The sequence below is a fragment of the Palaemon carinicauda genome, chromosome 45, assembly GCF_036898095.1.
Source record: "Palaemon carinicauda isolate YSFRI2023 chromosome 45, ASM3689809v2, whole genome shotgun sequence".
NCBI lineage: Eukaryota > Metazoa > Arthropoda > Malacostraca > Decapoda > Palaemonidae > Palaemon > Palaemon carinicauda.
This window is the reverse complement of record NC_090769.1, coordinates 25,195,263-25,214,839: the sequence shown is the minus strand read 5'-3', so window position 1 is coordinate 25,214,839 and position 19,577 is coordinate 25,195,263. Positions and strand designations below refer to the sequence as shown.

Genomic DNA, 19,577 nt, shown 5'->3' with positions numbered 1-19,577 from the left:
TTTCATTACAGTGTCTCATTATAAACTTTGAATACATTATATGCGATTTATGATTTTTGTCTATCTCCGATTGTTTGCAAGTTAAGGACCTTCTTATGTAATTTTTCAACCTACTGTCCACTCTCAGTAACCCCAATTTTTCTTGCAGCACTGTTTGGAGTTCCATTTGTTTTGAATAAGAAGTATGTGAAATCCACCGACTCGAGCTCTGATACTCTTCCACCTGTAGTCAAGAAAAGTAAACAGCAAATCGAAGATGAGGTAAGTGTTGCAATTTTCTCTCTTTCTTCAGAGAGGTTTATGATTGGCCTCCTCTATTTATGAATTAGTAGTAGTGTATGACTACAGCTGGCTCTCGAACTTTGTAGTGGTTAGGTAACGGAGATGACTGCAAAAATAGAAAAACGGCAAAATATTTGTGTTCTAGGGTCAGTCAATTTAAAAACTCCCTTATTAGCTGATCAATGCCTACGCACAGTTGACTAACACCCTGAATAAATCACTACTGTACATTGTTTCCGCGTAATTTCTATATGTGTATAGTAGTTTATATTACTGTACAAGGGTAATTGTACACTACTATTTCTGCTTCAGTGCACTAGTATAGTATGGTACGTAAGGTGATACGACCCGGAACTTGTTGGCATGTCACCCTATGTATACATAACCTCGAAACACTTGTTCCTAACTAACAACACACATTACAGCATTTTTTCTTAGCAATCAGCTGGACTCTCATGTGTTATGTTAGTAGAACTTTGTTATATGAAGGTCTTTGAGAGGTTTTGCTTTTTAAGTGACTGGTACTGAGGACAATGTACCAATGGAGATGCTGACCATTGATTCATTAATATTAACTTATTACAGGGTGAGCATAGTTGATGGATAGTGTGTAAGAGATGTGAACAAATGTTCCCTCTTAGAACATTATGCATTTTTTTCTTTTCTTTTCCATTGGTGTGAGCTGTCCTTGAAAAAGCTGGCTCAAGAGCTATATGGGGATTGCAACATTCATTGATAACAACTGCCAAAGTGGTGTAAAATTGGTGGGTGTGTAAGATAAATAGGTATCTCCAAACACATTCTATGGTACTAGTTTCCTTTAATTGCTTTGTGTATACCACTTTGGCTCAGAAGTAGAATCAGTTTGTAGATTTTCTTTTCAAAAAATATAATCTGAAGTTGTCTAAACCTAAAAATTCTGGTCCTTATAACCTAATTGCAGGGACAAAAAAATGTGCAACCATGAAGAGTTAACACAATGCCAACTATTGTTAGCTTTTTCGGGTATATTTCTGGTACAGATATAATGATGGTATTTTGTGCCTTACATAGCACCAGAGATTACGTTTGCTGCAAACCCAATATTCCATCAGCATGTTCATATTTCAACACATTGTTAGTGAACTTTGAGGATGGTGTCCATGGCAAAGTTTTCCCTCATTTTCCTTACTCCTTCATATCCTATATTTCATGTACACTCTCCTTGTCATATACATAACATTAGTCTTGGGAGTCTGTAGCACTATTCGTCTGACTGGGCAATATTCTCTGCCTGAAGTGTACCTGTAGTGCATGAGGGGCTGTGTTCTAGCCAATGTAGCTGTCTGCATAATTTACAGTATTATTTTGTGACTTTGAGCTTTGGAAAATCTGTCTATTTTTCACCAGTTAAGAAACATTAGTAGCAGCCGACTCATTACTAAGTTACTTGGAGAGCTGAAAGGTTAAGAAACATTAGTAGCAGCCGACTCATTACTAAGTTACTTGGAGAGCTGAAAGGTTAAGAAACATTAGTAGCAGCCGGCTCATTACTAAGTTACTGTACTTGGAGAGCTGAAAGGTTAAGAAACATTAGTAGCAGCCAACTCATTACTAAGTTACTTGGAGAGCTGAAAGGTTAAGAAACATTAGTAGCAGCCAACTCATTACTAAGTTACTTGGAGAGCTGAAAGGTTGGTTATAGTTCATCAATTCCAAAAATTCTTATCTTCTCGTTGAGCAATTTGTGACGCTGTTAGTTGCTGTGGTGCTCCCTCATAATTGCAAAGCAATAAATCTACAGAAGCAGGGCAAATATTCAAGTTTGAGGGAACATTCTATAATGTAGAATGTCCTCAAAAGTTTGGATTCTTTGCTAGCAGTGAATATTGAAGCAGGAAAAGTTAAACGTTAAAAAGACCGCCGGGAAGATATGTGGAGTAGAAGGCTACAACCATAGCATTACGCAAGAAATACTGATTGTGGTAACCCCTTGGGGAACAGTACAGTATTCCAACCTGTAATCATAATTAAAGTTAAGGATTTATGAATTATTAAAAGAAAAAAAAAAGATGTTCATTTCAAGTATTTATCTGGTCCCAAAAGTATAACCATAGTTTGTTGTTTATTTCTTTATCCCAAGTTGATTTCTCCCTCTCATCAAGACAGCGGAATTTGAAGTCTTGCGTAATTTTGTTTTTAATTTCTTTTTGTTTTAGTTTTTAAATGAAATCTTTACTAATCTTTTCCTTTATATCGTGAAGTTTGTGGAATTGTTATATTTCTGTTATTGTGGGTTGAGTGATTAAATAGATTTTTTAAATATTTAACTTAGCCGGTGAATATATAATAGCTGACGTCTCCGGCGGCTCGACAGAAAAACACAAAAACTCGCGAGCGATCGCTATGAAGGTTGCGGGTGTGCCCACCAGCGCCAACTATCGGCCAGATACCGCATATACATGTAAACAGCTCCAGTTCTTCTCTGTCAGTCTGATCGACAAGTTGATTCCATTACTCGCTGTTAACCTGGAGTTTTTCAACAGTCTTGGTGAAGTACTTCTTTTTGGTTTGAGCTTTCGCAGTGCAGGTGTTTTATCTTCAATTTAAACTCTTGAACTCTTTTTTGGATAGATTTAATTGTTGATGACTTTGGATTGTTTTTGGACTTTCTTTGACTTTTCAAAATGGCTGATCCTTCTCCAATTCCTAAATTTCGTAAATGTAATACTAGGGATTGTAACCAACGTCTTCCAAAGGCCTCTCTCGACCCACATACTGTGTGTTCTAATTGTCGGGGTAAAACCTGTCAATTAGGAGATCGGTGTGATGAGTGCGTGGTACTTTCGGAATTCGACTGGCTAGAGTTTGATAAGTATTCTCGTAAGCTAGAGAGAGATAGGGTGAGGAGAAGTTCCTCTAGATCGTTAGAATTTTCCTCCTCCCATGCCCCTGAACCTAATCCTTCCCCAGTAGTAGTTGTGCCTGAACCCTCTACTAGCACTCATGAACCATCAATGCGGGATATGTTACGTGCCATTCAAGCTTTGGGCGAGAGAGTTGAATCGTTAGCTACGGACCGTAATCAACTCATGGCGGATGTGAAAGAGTTAAAGTGTCAGAGTGCCACATTAGAAAATCGTGGGGATAAAGTGATTAATGCGCAAAGTGTTATCAGTGTTGCGACCGAGGGTTCGTCTGTTCGTGCCTGTCGTTCGCCTAGTCCGAGACCTCTTGCAAGCTCCCATGCCCCAGGGAGAAGTAATGTCGTAGGACTTATGGGTTCGAGAGGCTTTAACCAACGAACAGACGTTCCCTCTATGGTTTCGGGCGTGTCTCGTCAAGACCGCCCCTACCATAAGACGAGCGAGGCGGTTTTCTCCTCGTCATCCGAAGGCTTCTCGCATAAGAAACCGTGGAGCAAGGTTTCGAGACCCTTAAAGCGAAAGTCAGTCCCTTCAGGACAGGTCCAGCGTCCTGGTTGTAGCCATTGGGACAGCTCTGACCCTGTGCAGTCATCGGAAGGCTGCTCGCCGCCTAAACAGAAGCGTAACACAGGCTCCGAGAGTCTTAGTGTAGGCAATGTTTTGCAGTCACAGACGTTACCCTCGTCTCGAACCGCACCCACTCCCGTTGATCCTAAATGGGTTCTACTGCAAGATATGCAGAATAAGCTTGCCTCTCTTATGGAGGACTATACTGCTGAGTAGGTTCACGATGATCCTCGCCGTTTAGCTGATCGAGATCCTGGCCGTCAGCCGCCCAAACGAGCCTTTGCTCGTCCTGTTGACGTTGACGTTACAAAGTCACGTCAGTCACGTGTCGTAGAGCCTCACTCGATGCAGTCCCGTGTTGACTTTCAGCCGCTGCCGCATGCTCGTGTTGACGTTCAGGATGTTCGCCAACCAGCGAAGTTGACTTGTTTTGACGTTGAGCGTCAAGCACCGCAGTCAAAGAGTTGTTTTGACTGCTCAGTCTAGGCAGTCAAGGCAGTTTCGAGTTGACGTCGAGCGTCCTCCCGCTCCTGTTGTTGTTGCTAGTCAGTCCGTTAAGCAGTTACATGACGTAGCGTCCTGGACTGCTACTGATGCTCCTGTGCGTGTGGACTCTGCTTGTCAAGCATTGCCACCAAGGCAGGTCTCTCCCTTGCTTGAGACTCATCAGTTGTCGGACGAGGTTCCTTCAGATGAGGACGTTGCTGATCCTCATCCTGATGATAATCCTTCAGATGTAGATGAACCTAAAGCTGTTCAACCTTCGATGGATTTTAAGAAGATCATGATGATTTTCAAGGATCTTTTTCCAGATCATTTTGTTGCTGTTGCTCCTCGTTCGCCTCCGTCTGAGTTTGCTCTAGGCTTAGCTGCTACCAAGCCTGCCTTTACTAAGCTAGTGCTTTCTCGCTCTTCTAAGAGGGCTTTACGTCTTCTAGGCGACTGGTTGGATACCAGGAGGAGTTTGGGGAAGACGGCCTTTGCCTTCCCACCTTCTAAGCTTGCTTCTAGATCGAGCGTCTGGTTTGACACAGGAGAAGTTCTCGGCTTGGGAGTCCCTGCCTCTGCCCAGGGTGACTTCTCAAGCCCCGTAGACTCTCCCCGTCGCCTTGCCATGAGACGCTCGAAGATTTGTTGGTCCTCCTCGGACCTTGACCATCTACTTAAAGGCGTATACAGGGCCTTTGAAGTTTTTAACTTTCTTGATTGGTCTTTAGGAGCATTAAGTAGGAAGATCTCGTCTGCCGACCAAAATGTATCCTTACTTCGTGTCCTGTATGGACAAAGCCATCCGCGATGGCTCCAATGAGCTCGCCTCCACCTTTACGTCGAGAGTCTTGAAGAAGAGAGAAACCCTTTGCTCTTTCCTTTCAGCAGGAGTTACTCCCTGTCAGAGATCGGAACTGCTCTTTGCTCCCTTATCGGCTGCCTTGTTTCCACAACAGCTGGTTAAAAGGATATAGCTGCTTCGCTTGTGCAGAAGGACACACATGACCTGATGGCGTCCTCTGCTCGCAAAGGGGCTCCTTCTTCATCCTTTGCTGTGAGACCCAGGATCGAGACTCCTGCGTCTAGATTTATCCCGCCCTTTCGTGGCAGAGCTCCCAGCAGGGGAGGCTCTCGTGCCGAGGGAAAGAGAAGTAAGAGGAGAGGAGCCAAGTCCTCCCGTGGCAGAATCTGACTGCCCACAGCCTCAGACAGCGGTAGGGGCCAGATTGAACAGCTTCTGGCAGGCCTGGGAGAAGAGGGGTGCAGACCAAGAGTCTGTTCTGTTGCTCAAAGAGGGGTACAAAATACCGTTTGTATGCAAACCTCCTCTAGTAACAACTCCCATAGACCTCTCTCCCAGGTACCGAGAGGAGTCAAAGAGACAAGCCCTAAATCAAGAAGTGTGTCTGTTGCTAGAGAAGGGAGCGGTGGTGAAAGTCTCGGACCTTCAGTCACCGGGGTTTTACAACCGTCTCTTCCTAGTCCCAAAGCATATAGGAGGTTGGAGGCCGGTGCTAGACGTCAGTGCGCTCAACGTTTTTGTTACGAAAACAAAATTTACGATGGAGACCACGAAGTCCGTCTTAGCAGCGGTCAGAGAGGGAGACTGGATGGTCTCTCTCGACCTACGAGATGCGTACTTCCACATTCCTATAAACCCGGATTCCCAACCGTTTCTGAGGTTTGTTTACAGGAATGTGGTGTACCAGTTTCGAGCCCTGTGCTTTGGCCTCAGTCCTGCTCCTCTCGTGTTTACGAGGCTCATGAGGAATGTGGCAAAATTCCTTCATCTATCGGGAATCCGAGCCTCCCTGTACTTGGACGACTGGCTTCTCAGAGCATCGTCCAGTCATCGCTGTCTGCAGGATCTACATTGGACGTTGGGTCTGGCCAAGGAGTTGGGACTTTTGGTCAATTTAGAAAAGTCCCAACTGATCCCATCCCAGACTATTCTATATTTAGGGATGGAGATTCGCAGTCCAGTTTTTCGGGCTTTTCCGTCTGCCACCCAAATAGAACAAGCCCTGCTCAAAGTCCAACTAATGCTGAAAAGAGAACGTTGTTCAGTCAGGAGTTGGATGAGTCTCGTAGGGACTCTCTCATCCCTGGAGCAGTTTGTCTCGCTAGGGAGACTACACCTTCGGCCTCTCCAGTTCCATTTAGCCTCTCACTGGAACAAGGGCAAGACTTTAGAGACGGTATCAATCCCAGTCTCCGAACCAGTAAAAGCATGCCTGAACTGGTGGGACAGCAATATCAGTCTGAGAGAGGGACTGTCCCTAGCAGTCAAGAACCCAAACCACGTGTTGTTCTCAGACGCGTCGGATTTGGGTTGGGGTGCGACCCTGGACGGTCGGGAATGCTCGGGTCTGTGGACCTCAGTTCAGAAGAGCATGCACATCAACGGCAAGGAGCTATTAGCAGTCCACTTGGCCTTGATGAAATTCGAAAGCATTCTTCGAAACAAAGTGGTAGAGGTCAACTCAGACAACACCACAGCTTTGACGTACATCTCCAAGCAAGGAGGCACTCACTCCCACACGCTGTACGTGATCGCAAGGGACCTGCTCATATGGTCAAAAAATCGAGGCATCTCCCTGTTGACGAGATTCATCCAGGGGGACTTGAACGTCTTGGCAGACTGTCTCAGTCGGAGGGGTCAGGTGATACCCACGGAATGGACCCTCCACAAGGACGTGTGCAAGAGTCTTTGGGCGACTTGGGGTCAACCCACCATAGACCTCTTTGCCACCTCGTTGACCAAAAGGTTACCGATCTATTGCTCACCAGTCCCAGGTCCAGAGGCGATCCACATAGACGCGTTTCTACTGGACTGGTCTCACCTGGACTTATATGCATTCCCACCATTCAAGATAGTCAACAAGGTACTGCAGAAGTTCGCCTCTCACAAAGGGACAAGGTTGACGTTGGTTGCTCCCCTCTGGCCCGCGAGAGAGTGATTCACCGAGGTACTTCAATGGCTGGTAGACATTCCAAGGAGTCTTCCTCTAAGGGTAGATCTCTTACGTCAGCCCCACGTAAAGAATGTTCATCAAAGCCTCCCCGCGCTTCGTCTGACTGCCTTCAGACTATCGAAAGACTCTCAAGAGCTCGAGGCTTTTCGAAGGAGGCAGCCAGTGCGATTGCGAGAGCTAGGAGAGCTTCTACCATCAGAGTATACCAGTCGAAGTGGGAAGTCTTTCAAGTGGGAAGTCTTTCGAGACTGGTGCAAGTCAGCATCTGTGTCCTCTTCCAGTACCTCTGTAGCCCAAATCGCAGATTTTCTTTTACATATGAGAAATGTTCGCTCCCTCTCAGCACCCACTATTAAGGGCTACAGGAGCATGTTGGCTTCGGTCTTTAGACATAGAGGCTTAGATCTTTCCAACAATAAAGATCTCCAAGATCTCCTTAAGTCTTTCGAGACCTCTAAGGAACGTCGTATGGCAACTCCTGGATGGAACTTAGACGTGGTCCTAAGGTTCCTCATGTCAGACAGGTTTGAGCCATTACATTCAGCCTCCCTGAAGGATCTCACCCTCAAGACGCTTTTCCTAGTGTGCTTGGCTTCGGCTAAAAGGGTCAGTGAAATTCATGCCTTCAGTAAGAACATCGGCTTTTCCACAGAGAAAGCCACATGTTCACTTCAACTTGGTTTCCTAGCCAAAAATGAACTGCCTTCTCGTCCTTGGCCTAAGTCTTTTGATATACCTTGCCTGTCAGAGATCGTAGGCAACGAACTTGAAAGAGTACTGTGTCCAGTTAGAGCTCTTAAATTCTACTTAGCTCGTACTAAGTCCTTACGAGGTGGATCTGAGGCCTTATGGTGCTCAGTTAAGAAACCATCATTACCTATATCAAAGAATGCTTTGTCATATTTTATCAGATTTTTAATCCGAGAGGCTCCTTCTCACTTGAATGAAAAAGACCGATTCTTGCTTAAAGTTAAGACGCACGAAGTAAGAGCTATAGCAAATTCCGTGGCCTTTAAGCAAAATAGATCTCTGCGAAGTATTATGGACGCGACCTTTTGGAGAAGCAAGTCGGTATTCGCGTCATTTTACTTAAAAGATGTCCAGACTCTTTATGAGGACTGCTACACACTGGGTCCATTCGTTGCAGCGAGTGCAGTAGTGGGTGAGGGTTCTACCAGTACATTCCCTTAATTCCAATATCCTTTTAATCTGTCTCTTGAAATGTTTTTAATCTTGTTTTTGGGTTGTACGGAAGGCTAAGAAGCCTTTCGCATCCTGGTTGATTTGGCGGGTGGTCAAATGTCATTTCTTGAGAGCGCAGATTAGGGGTTTGATGAGGTCCTGTTGTATGGGTTGCCGCCCTTGATACTTCAGCTCCTGGGAGTCTTTCAGCATCCTAAGAGGATGGCTGGGCTTCGTGAGGAAGACAGACTAACAAGGCAGAGTAATCGTCTAAGTCAACTTCCTTACCAGGTACCTATATATATTTGGGTTTTGTTATGATATAACTGTCAAAAACTCTAAGCATATACGCTGTAAACTGTATTAATACTGGTCTCTACCCACCACCATGGGTGTGAATCAGCTATTATATATTCACCGGCTAAGTTAAATATTTAAAAATGATATTTTGATTATAAAATAAATTTTTGAATATACTTACCCGGTGAATATATAAATTAAAGGCGCCCCCTTCCTCCCCGATAGAGACCCAGCGGGATGAGAAGAACTGGAGCTGTTTACATGTATATGCGGTATCTGGCCGATAGTTGGCGCTGGTGGGCACACCCGCAACCTTCATAGCGATCGCTCGCGAGTTTTTGTGTTTTTCTGTCGAGCCGCCGGAGACGTCAGCTATTATATATTCACTGGGTAAGTATATTCAAAAATTTATTTTATAATCAAAATATCATTTTTCTGTGTGCACATTAAACTTTCAAGTACCGGATATTTATCTTCTGTATTTCTTTTTCAGTATTACTACAGTTTTACTCTGGAGCAGGATATAGTACAGAGACCCACCACAACGTAAAGTGAGTCACCATTGTTTCATAATTGTTTTTCTTCATTTACTGTTCTTTTCAAAACTGTTGTTGCTAGTGGTGCCCGTATTTTTCGTGTATTGTGGCATTTTCGTTTTATGTCGGACTAATTGGCCCATTATAATTTCATTCTTAAGTTATAGCAGGTGTGCCTCATATACTGTATTACTGTAAGTTTTGTATTTTAGGCACAGATTTGCTGTTTCTATTGAAAATACCATTATTATCACCAAGACTGTATATTAGTGTTAAACCAATAAGTGGTACATTTTTGTGATGCAATCAACCTCTTAAGCCCTAAGAGTGACATTCAGAGGATGGTATTGTAGAGTGAGGTTTCCTGTTTTGAGTATTATGGCTCTAATGAACTTTGCAGATGAGGTATTCTTTTATACTCATGGGCTCCTTAAACCAACTACAGTAATGGTAATGAAAACTTCCTTTTATAAATATAAGGACAAATATCACATTCTTGCCATTAAGATTTACAGTACCCCTCTTCCATTAGCTGTTGTAAATGAAAGTATTTTTTTCCATTTTTCTTGCATGCGTAGTCTTGTCTAGAGAACATCGTATGGTGTCTTCTCTTTGCAAAACTTCATGGTTTGGAATACTTAGTGTGCATTTTATATATTTTCATTACTTTGTTTTTCGCCATTGAGTTTGCATTGTAAGCTGTCACTTCTCTTGAGTTATTGGAATCATGATGATCACAGCTGATGGTCTAGTCTGATCATAGTTTGTGATAATAGACTATGGTTTTTGTAAACAAAGAATGTTGTGGTTTGGAGATAATTTCAAAGAAAGATCTTGAGGGAATTGTTGTGTATACTGAGTTGATGTTCAAGTCGGATTTGTAATGATAATGTATCGTGCGTGTCTGATCTAGTATTGATGGGAAAACCAACACAAACTGTTGGTATTTACCTAAGTAACAAGACGGTGTTCTGAAGTATCATGTTTTAGCAGTTCTTATTTAATAAAGAAAACTAGTTCATGGAAGATGGGATATGAGTCCTTTAAAACCCATTGTAATTTGCTCATAGGAAGAACTGATTTTCTCTTCACTTTTGATGGAAAGTCATTTTGTGCAGTGTACATCTTATCTATTAAGGAAAACTTTGCTGCAATGTTTTACTGTTGAATAATCAATTATTTGATAATGTGCTAAGCTAAGGGATCTACCAAGATGTGTTCTAAATCAAGAAGTACTATCTTGTTTCATTATTATCTAATCAAGTATTTTGCAGCATGCTCGTTTAAGAGAAGTCACAAAGGTGTGATCTAAATCGAGCGCTAAGATATTAGGTAGGATTTTACAACATCTTGCAGCCTGTATCTCGTTGGATTTTATTTTTTAGATAATTCATATTTTTTAAAAGGATATGAATCATCCTAAACCATCTATCATTGTGTGAATGCCTTTCTGTTTTCTTATTTGAAAGTAGATAAGATAAATATGTATTGTAATTAACCTTGTGTATAAAGATTAGATACTATGTTGGTGTGTAAAAGAGGGAATCTTGTTACTTTTGATTCCATTTCTTTTTCACAAGTTATTCACTTTCATTAGGTAAAAAGTTTACTGTATGGTTAGCAAAGGAATGCTTGAACAGTGAGTAACTTTTATGCTCGAAGTCAGGGTAGATGTACTTTTTTATATATATATATATATATATATATATATATATATATATATATATATATATATATATATATATATATATATATATATATATATATACATATATATATATATATATATATATATATATATATGTATATATATATATATATATATATATATATATATATATATATATATATATATATATATATATATATATATATAATATACTTCAGTACCAGATTTTTTATGTTGTAAAAGATACTGAAACATTAGGGGTTGATAGATATTTTAGTGTAGTTTTTGTTGCAGGCGATGCAGTGAAGATGTCAATTTTGTAAGATATTTTTAGTTATGTAGGGCATCTTTTATTAATGCAGTAGCAATTTCACGAATATACGTAATTCATAATAACTATACACAAGGAAAAGATTTTATTGTAAGTGAAATCTTCAAGAAGAAAAAACAGGGTAAATGGTTAGAATTTTTTTGCCAACATTTATGATAAATTCTGTACTCTAATTGCAGAATGTGTTATGGTTTGTGTATCGTTGTCTTTTCTTAGTTTGTCATAAAATTGATGATGTTATGACTTGCCGTGATATCCTTCTTCCAAAGCTTGTTTGTAATTTTTTTCATCTTTGGTTTCATCTAGACTTCGAAAAGTTTCCATTTAAAAAAAAAAAAAAAAAACTAGATTTTACTTAAGCAAATGCACCTGGTCGAGAAATACAAAATCAGAGCTGAGTAATTGCAGGGGCCAGTATAACAATGGCTAGAATTGTTTAAAAACTTCATTTGCTCTTGGAATTCCCTCTATTGTGTGTCAGTTACTGTACTCTCATTCCTTCACTCCCTTTACTAGAATTATATTTGCAGTTTTTTTCTTACAGCTACATGTTATCTGCACTTTTTTCCATTTATGTTCTTTAAATTAGAACTAATTTAAAATTTTGACATTTATTGCCGTGAAATTTTTTATTCCCATCTTAAAACTACCTTGTTTCAAATTTGGTGTACCATTGAGAATATTCCGAGTGGTTGCGTCTAGTGATGTTACTGGTTTTGCCTACTGATCCTGGGTTTGCTGTTACATCTTGACTGTAGAGTATAAGTGAATGTTTTTTATGTTTATTAGATATTTATGCTAGTTTGTCTTGTACTGGGCTTTTGCTGTCTTATTAATATTAATTTATCCCTGTTTTATGGCAAGATAAGTTATTAAATCGTTTTCTTTATCTATTGTCCATTTGTTTAATTTTCTATGTGCTTTAGATGGCTCCTAGAAATCCAAAGATATTGGTCCATGTATACCGCATACATTCTGGGAGCAGTGACTCTCCTATTATCAACAGGTTTTCTCTCCCCTTAGTAATTTTCTCTAGTTTTATTGTTCTTCATGGAATTGGACATGATCAAGGGTAGTATTGTAATAGGGAGTGTTTAGAAGGGTTGCCATTATTTTACAAGATCCACTTGGTAGTCAAGGTTGCTGTTGGATTGAGTGTGATCGAATTTCCCACCTCAATCAGTAAGGCAGACATCCATCATGATGGAAACGAAGTTGGTTCATTCGGGTGGTAGGCTTCCTGCCATCCATAGATGTAAAAGATGCTTGTTTCCTGATTACCAAGGTTATGAAAAGTATCTGAGATTTACAAGGAAGAACAGTCTGTTCTATGCAGTTTGCATTAGCTTCCATTTTGCTCTACCCATATTAAAAATTTATTAGTTTGGTCAAGTATTTGGGTGATCAGCTGATGCAGTGACGTTAGACGAGAGGCATCAGGATAGGCCAAAAATAAGACCTTTGCCTATTGCTGTAAATATTTAGAATATGGAAATTCTTGATCTTTGTATATTTTCTTTGCTTTGAATACTTGGAAACCAAGTATAAATAGATTTCCTGGAAGTTTCCAGCTGATTCCCATTCTGGTGTTGGGATAGCTGTCTCTTCTATGGCAGTGGATGTTATTGCAACAAGAGTCTACCCAAAAAGGAAGTTGGAAAATTAAGCCAATCCAATTAATGCATGTCTCTGGTATAAAACTTATTCATCATTAGTTTATTTTCTCTTTTATGAGTTAGATGATTAATGAATTTTGTTTACTGTCTTCTGCTTTTGGTATTTTCTACCATAATTCACATCCGGTCTAGGTCTACAACTCCTGGCCTGCTTGAATTCCTTGACCTACCTGGTAGCTTTTGTTCTGTTATTTCTGTATCTCCTATTTCTTTGAGTGATTGGTCCAAAGACACTCTACAGTTTTAAAAGTGATGAAGTGAGACACTGGGCCCCCTAAAGCAGGAATTGGTTACGAATAGTAGTCATCGCTAGTTTAGAAAGATCTTTGGAACTGTTTTTGCCTGTTCTGAACTAAGTTTATGGCTATTGGTTGGAATTATCTGTTTGCATCCATGAATTTAGTTATTTTGTACTTCCCTGTATTTCTAGTGGAAATATTATAAAAAAAAACTTTTTATAGTATACTGTACATTAATTGTATTGTAGTTTTGTAGTCTTGCAATTTGAACATTATGTATTTGCTTGATTATGTTTTAAGGTCAGTGGTATTATATAAGGCAGTAAAGTTCTTTCGAGGTGAAGTCACTAAAGTTCGTATGAAGTGAAGTCACTTGGGTAAGGAGATGCTGGTGCTTTTTATTTATTAGTTGTAGCTTAGCACAATTTAGGTTTAGTAAGGGATTGAAAGCTACGATGACAGTTATTTGCAAATATCATGAGTTTAAATTTAATTCCTTTTTAATAGAATCGTTCTATAATCACCGGATTGCTCACAAACATTTTGAATCACGGAACCCTATTCTCTAAGAATGATTGAAGTATTCATGTTTTAAACCAATTTAATTATTTTGCAAGAGGTTTTACCTTTGAGTTCTCTCTAACTAGAAATGCATCTCTTTGTTCCAGTTAAAATATTATTTTACAATTTTAATTAATTGTAGCTCTAAAGCTTTATTTAAAAAAAATCTAAAATTTTTCTGGATGTTGAATCAAGATCAATGAATATGATTGTTTAGTAATTCTATGAGTTAAATGTACTGTGTAGGATTATTATTTGATTCCTTTTATTTGTTTAGAATTGCAAATTTTCCAGCACAAACTACATCTACTAATTTTAGTTACGTGTTTATACCTTTCCAATTCTCCAACAATCCCAAGTTTATGTTGTTTGCTCCTGATTTTCACTCGGCTAATCATTTGGGCTAGTGTAAACTAGAGAGTAAATTTACTTTGCTAGGAAATACATCTTAATAACTTTGTGAATTGGTACTCAAGGCCTTTGTTACTCAACCTTACTGAAGAGACTTGCTAAAGATCAGATGTGGAGTAGGCCAAGATAGTTTTATTATTTAGCTTCCTATTAAAAGTGATTATAGATTTTACTGGCATAATATTGGTCCATAAATCACAACTGGAATTGTGCTGCTTGTATTTTTTGGGTGAAGCGTCGTGCATTTGTTTATAAAAGAAAATAATGAATTAAAGTGCATAGTTCATGATTCTTGAGGAATCATCCATTAAGTAAAGGTCTCAAGTGTGCTGCCGTTGTTGTGTTGTTAACCCGTAAAGTATTCATATCTTTAAAGAAATTAATAGAGTCGAATACATGTAATTTTTGTTCTGTTTTCATTTATACTAATTTGCATTACAAGATTTTCCATCTTTACTTATATTATTCAAACTTTGGCACTTTGAAGGACTGTTGTAGCGATAGGATTTAGTCTTGTCCCTTTTTTTCTGTTTGTTGTGCATGTTTTTCTCCTAATATAGATTTCATATGAAGCTCAAGCTAGAATTATTCTAATGATCATACAGTGCCAACAACTTAGGTTTCTTCATAAATATCTACATTTGGTTTACAGATTATCCTAATTTTAGTTTTATAAGGGCTCAAACTAATTTATTTACAATAATTTCATATATTTTGTCAATCTCAAGGAAAAATCTTATAAACCAGAGACATTGAGTGAATATCACTACAATATTTGCATAGATGTTTACCTTTTTGCTCTGACACCACATCCTAGCATTTTTTTTTTATTTTTTCGTATAGTAATTCAACATAACAAAAGCCTCACTTTGGCTCATTGAAAGCAAAATGCCTAAGTTGAATTGGCAAGATCAAGGTATATTGTTATTTATATGTACTCATTAAGAACAGCTGTTGAAGATCATTAATATAACTTGTAAACTTGTATAGATTGGAGTGTCCTAAAAAAATGAAAGTGGCCTAGTATGTATAAGAAGGCAAATGTCAAGTTAGAACAAGATCAATTAGAGAGTAGAAATACTGTAAATATAAGCTATGAATAATACAAAAGAGAAGTGGTATTAGAAAGGTTTCCTTGTACGAGGGAAAACATCGTAAGATTTAGGAGAGCTCTGATTCTTAACTTCTGGTACCTCTTGAGATTTTTGGTAATCGCCTTATGACCACTACCTGTTGTAAGACTTGGTAGATTTGACAATTCTGCGTAGGTACCACAAGTAATTATACATAAACTCCTATTAGGTTGGCACAAACATGTTTAAAAGATGAGAGGGCCCTACCAAGTCAAGGGTTATAATGTCTTTATGGAAGGAGCTGTGGTGTGTTATAAGAATAAATTATTAAGAGTTTATGATCTGTGGTGTGTTTAAGAATAAGTGATTAAGAGCAGCAAGTGTAGAACTACATTGCGATAGATTTGCAGATCTTAGAAGAGATAGAGCAATTTTTTTTTACCTTGGAGTGACACTGGACTATGAAGGGACAGTTAGAAAAAGAATATCTACTACCTAGATTAAATTAAAAGAAATAGCAACTATTGGTAAATAGAAATAATCGTATCTTGTTAGTGGAGAGCAAGGATATGTAGCAGGAATATTGATAACGGCAAAGAAAATGGAGATATGAATGGGTGTCACTGCCAAATGATATGCCTTAAGGCTGAAGTGGGTGGGAATATTATTATGAATATAAAAATCAAATGGCAAGATGCAGGGTCCATAAGCTTTAAAATACTTTCAAGAGATTGTAAAGTTTCAGTAAATGTGGACATCCAATGAAAGGGGATGGATAAAAAATATTATTCGTAAAATAGGTCGTAAAACCAGTAGCTAAGGAGTAAGCAGGGTGTTTTGTAGAAAGGTTCCAGAAAATCCTGCAAAAGATATATAAATAGACAATAAATGCTCAGGATGGATAAGGGGAAAGAAGTAATTTAAAGTCTTAAATTACATAGAAAAAAAGACTGTGTTGATTATTCATATGAAAAAAGACTGTTGATTATTATGTAAGGTTATGATTGAATTATGTAGTAAGTTTTAAGTAAAATAACCTTGCAACAATGTGATTAGAGAAAAATAAGCTTAAATCATGATGTATATGATACCAAGTATTTCTGGTATTAAAAATGAGAAAGTGCAGGAATTATTTTGAAAAGATTTATGGAGAAGTATAACTAATGAGGTTCAGGTTCTGCTTTTTCTTTTTTACATAAGGATTACTCAGCTTTATGGAACAAATTTTTACAACAAAAAGAAGTCAAGCATTTATTCCGTTGATCTATGAAAGTAACTTTGTCAAAGTCTTTTCATGTTTTCCTGCAGGTATTATCCTTTAAAATTTCCCTCCTTTCCCAAAAGCCTTTATTAATTTTCTTGCTAGGAGAAAAAAAAATCCCAAAATATATCTTAATTACTGTAGCCAGATAATTAATTTTTGCTCTTCAGTTTTTAATATTAGATCTACAAGTTGAGTATCAGACCATGCATGTATTAATGCTAGTCTCAACCCCTTTGCTTTTAAAAATGTTAAAAAAAAAACACCAATGGAATGGTGAATAAAGTAGTGCATAAATGCCTGTCTATTATACTCTGTATTAAGCCCTGTCCACACGATCGAGCATGCCCGACGGGCAAACAGTGATACCAGACCACAATAGTTAGTAAGAATGATGGTTAATGACATCAGAAGCGGGAAAACCACAGACAGGGATCTGGCATCATACAGTGTTGCCAGATCCGTACCTTTAGTTTTCCCCGCTTCTGACGTCATTAACTATCATTCTTACTAACTATTGTGGTCTGGTATCAGCTTGCCCGTCGGGCATGCTCGATTGTGTGGAGAGAGCTTTAGTTTAACTGAGCTCAATGTGTTATGTTTATTTCCTTTTTATCACTGCAAGTCCCATGAGTTACTTTGATTTTATATCTATGAGTAAAGTAATGGTACAAAGTAAACAAAACAGCAAAGCTTCTTTTGGATATCTTTTGTTGTTCACACTTTGAGAGATTGTGTACCAGTATGAATCTATCCTGCATATTTTTTCAGTAGTAATGTTATATAATCACTGTATTATTCACTCTTCTTTTCAAGGTGGCCTCAGTACAGGAAAGGTTCCAACTGCCATTTATTCTCTTTAGCTGTGATGTAGCTAAAGAAACTAGTACAGTACTCAGTGTATCTTATTTCATAACTTTGTATAATATTCTGAGCTTTAGGAATATCACCCTAATGCTTGAACGTGATGTAACCATTATAGTCTCAGAGTGGGAGTGAAGTGGATGGCCTTGTACATAGTATGAATGATGTTCTGGTTCTTATGTCAGTTCCTAGATTAAAGCTATATTGTTAGATGAATTGACCTGCATTGTTAGGAAATAGTAATTACTAACGTAGCCCAAAACAACACTTGATATTACTACCACTTATATCTGGAAATGAGGTTTGTTGTGTGCCAAATAAAACCCATACTCTTTCTTTGCTTGAAACTTTGAAGAACCCATTATTCATGCAGCAGGGGGATGTGTTGAAGTTTACTCGTCATGTTTTCTGTATTTCAGTAAGAAAGTAGTCAGTGCATTTTGAGATAAGAAATTGTTCGAAGCCGGCCTTTGCACAATCTTCATTATGCAGTTCATAAAGGTATTTTCTTAGTGAAGAGTGTTTCCATAAATGACCAACAGGATTGTATTCCACCTTTTGAGCTGAATAGGTCATAGTTTTAGCCATTTTTAGTTTTAACCAAGGATTCATTGTATAACAAATTATCCTTGTGCAAGTACAGCATCACCTTTAGCAGATAATGAAGTAGACAATTATCGGTAGATATATTTTTTCCTCTCGGTTTGTATAGTAATGATGGATATTAACTGAATTATTGCTCTATAATCTACCATTAAGTACTAAACTGGCATCAAACTTGTTAACAGTGGGTGAGTTAAAATATCTGAAATTTGTAGACATGAAAAAAAGGATAAACTATTTTCACATACCGAGTTAAAATTTTAAAATTTTAGTGTTTGTCCTGTTAATATACTTATCTCAGAATGAAAATTTGTTATACTGTATATCATTTTGTACAAATGGTAGAACTTACATTATTGTTATTACAGTTGGACAAGGTAAGTTTTATAGAAAAGTGCCATTATTGAGAAATCTAGTCATCACGGTTAAAGAAGCAAGAAAATCAAATAAAATACCGAGGCAGAACATGAATAGTGCAGCTTTTGCATAGGCCAGTAACATACATTAAGAGACATTTTTTTTACCAAGTAAGGAAGGAAGTTGGCGTAATACGGCAAAGGAGTAAGAGCGTGATAGGAAATTCAAGAGAAAACAGTAACAATTACATGGGCTGTACTGTATATTATCAACTCCCGAGTAATTATTTGAATGGGAGTTAGAATTCTATGTATACTGTACCTTTCATTATCCTCACGAAATGTTTTACGATTCATTCACTTTTGATGCTCAATAGTGATGGACAGATTCCAGTAGATTTGCTTTAGTGGTTTAGTAATGAATACTGTATTGATAAGTTAATAATCATCAAGAGGGAGCTGAGTGTACTCAATTCATCATATAAGTAAATGGGACCTGGGGCCTCTTATTCTTTGTACTCTGGTATGTTCAAACAAATTTATCACTGAAATATATTATGCAATCTTATTTGTTGCAATATTTTTTTGCCATATAGAAAGGCATTAATAGTAATAGTTTAATGTAATGATTAAAAAAAACTGTACTGTACTCATTAAGTTGTTGGATTTGCATGTCATCAGTTCTGTATATGAAAATTATATTTAATTTTTCTATGACATATTCATTAACCTCCGGAAAGCTGATGTACAATACTTTTCATTAAGGGTAGATAATTGTAAAATAGTGTAAATACTTTATAGAAGTCTTTTTAAACTGAACTAGTTGGGTTTTGTGATGCTCGATCTTACCCTTGATTGGAAGGATGATTATAATGACAAGTAATACTTCATTGTCATAAAATGGAGATTTATTGAGCAGTCATAAAATAAATTATTACCAAAGTTTTTGTGTCATTAACCATGTGTGTGGTTTTACTGATGTTATGATATATCAATTACTGTACGTTTTTTAACTATATGCAAAATAATTAATTTGACATAGAGATGTCCTGTTACATCTTTTGTCTCCAAAATGAGTTTGTTGTGAAGTGAAGTGAGGACCACTGACACCCCTAATCTGTTTTCCTTTAGGATGAAAAAATTTATTGGATTTGGGTTGCAAAAAAGAAATTGTACTATACTAGATCAACTAAGAGGAACCTTTCCCCAAAGGGGATGTCAGATAGAATCATATACCGAGTACAAGATTAATGGTTTGGTATAAGATTCGCCATCCTCCTGCTCGGAAGGGGGATG

General features: G+C 38.0%; 1 protein-coding gene across 6 annotated transcripts in view; it reads left to right on the top strand.

Annotated features, from left to right (window-relative positions):
• The window catches only part of Mvb12 (multivesicular body subunit 12-like Mvb12), a 28,653-nt gene extending 9,429 nt beyond the window's left edge, over positions 1-19,224 (top strand). For all 6 annotated transcript variants that reach the window (XM_068367619.1, XM_068367620.1, XM_068367621.1 and 3 more), the window contains exons 6-8: positions 149-261; positions 9,195-9,252; positions 17,275-19,224. In XM_068367619.1, the coding sequence (XP_068223720.1) occupies positions 149-261; positions 9,195-9,251 (170 nt within the window). In that variant the 3' untranslated portion in view covers position 9,252; positions 17,275-19,224. The remainder of the gene's footprint in view (positions 1-148; positions 262-9,194; positions 9,253-17,274) is intronic.
• Positions 19,225-19,577: the final 353 nt, after the last annotated feature.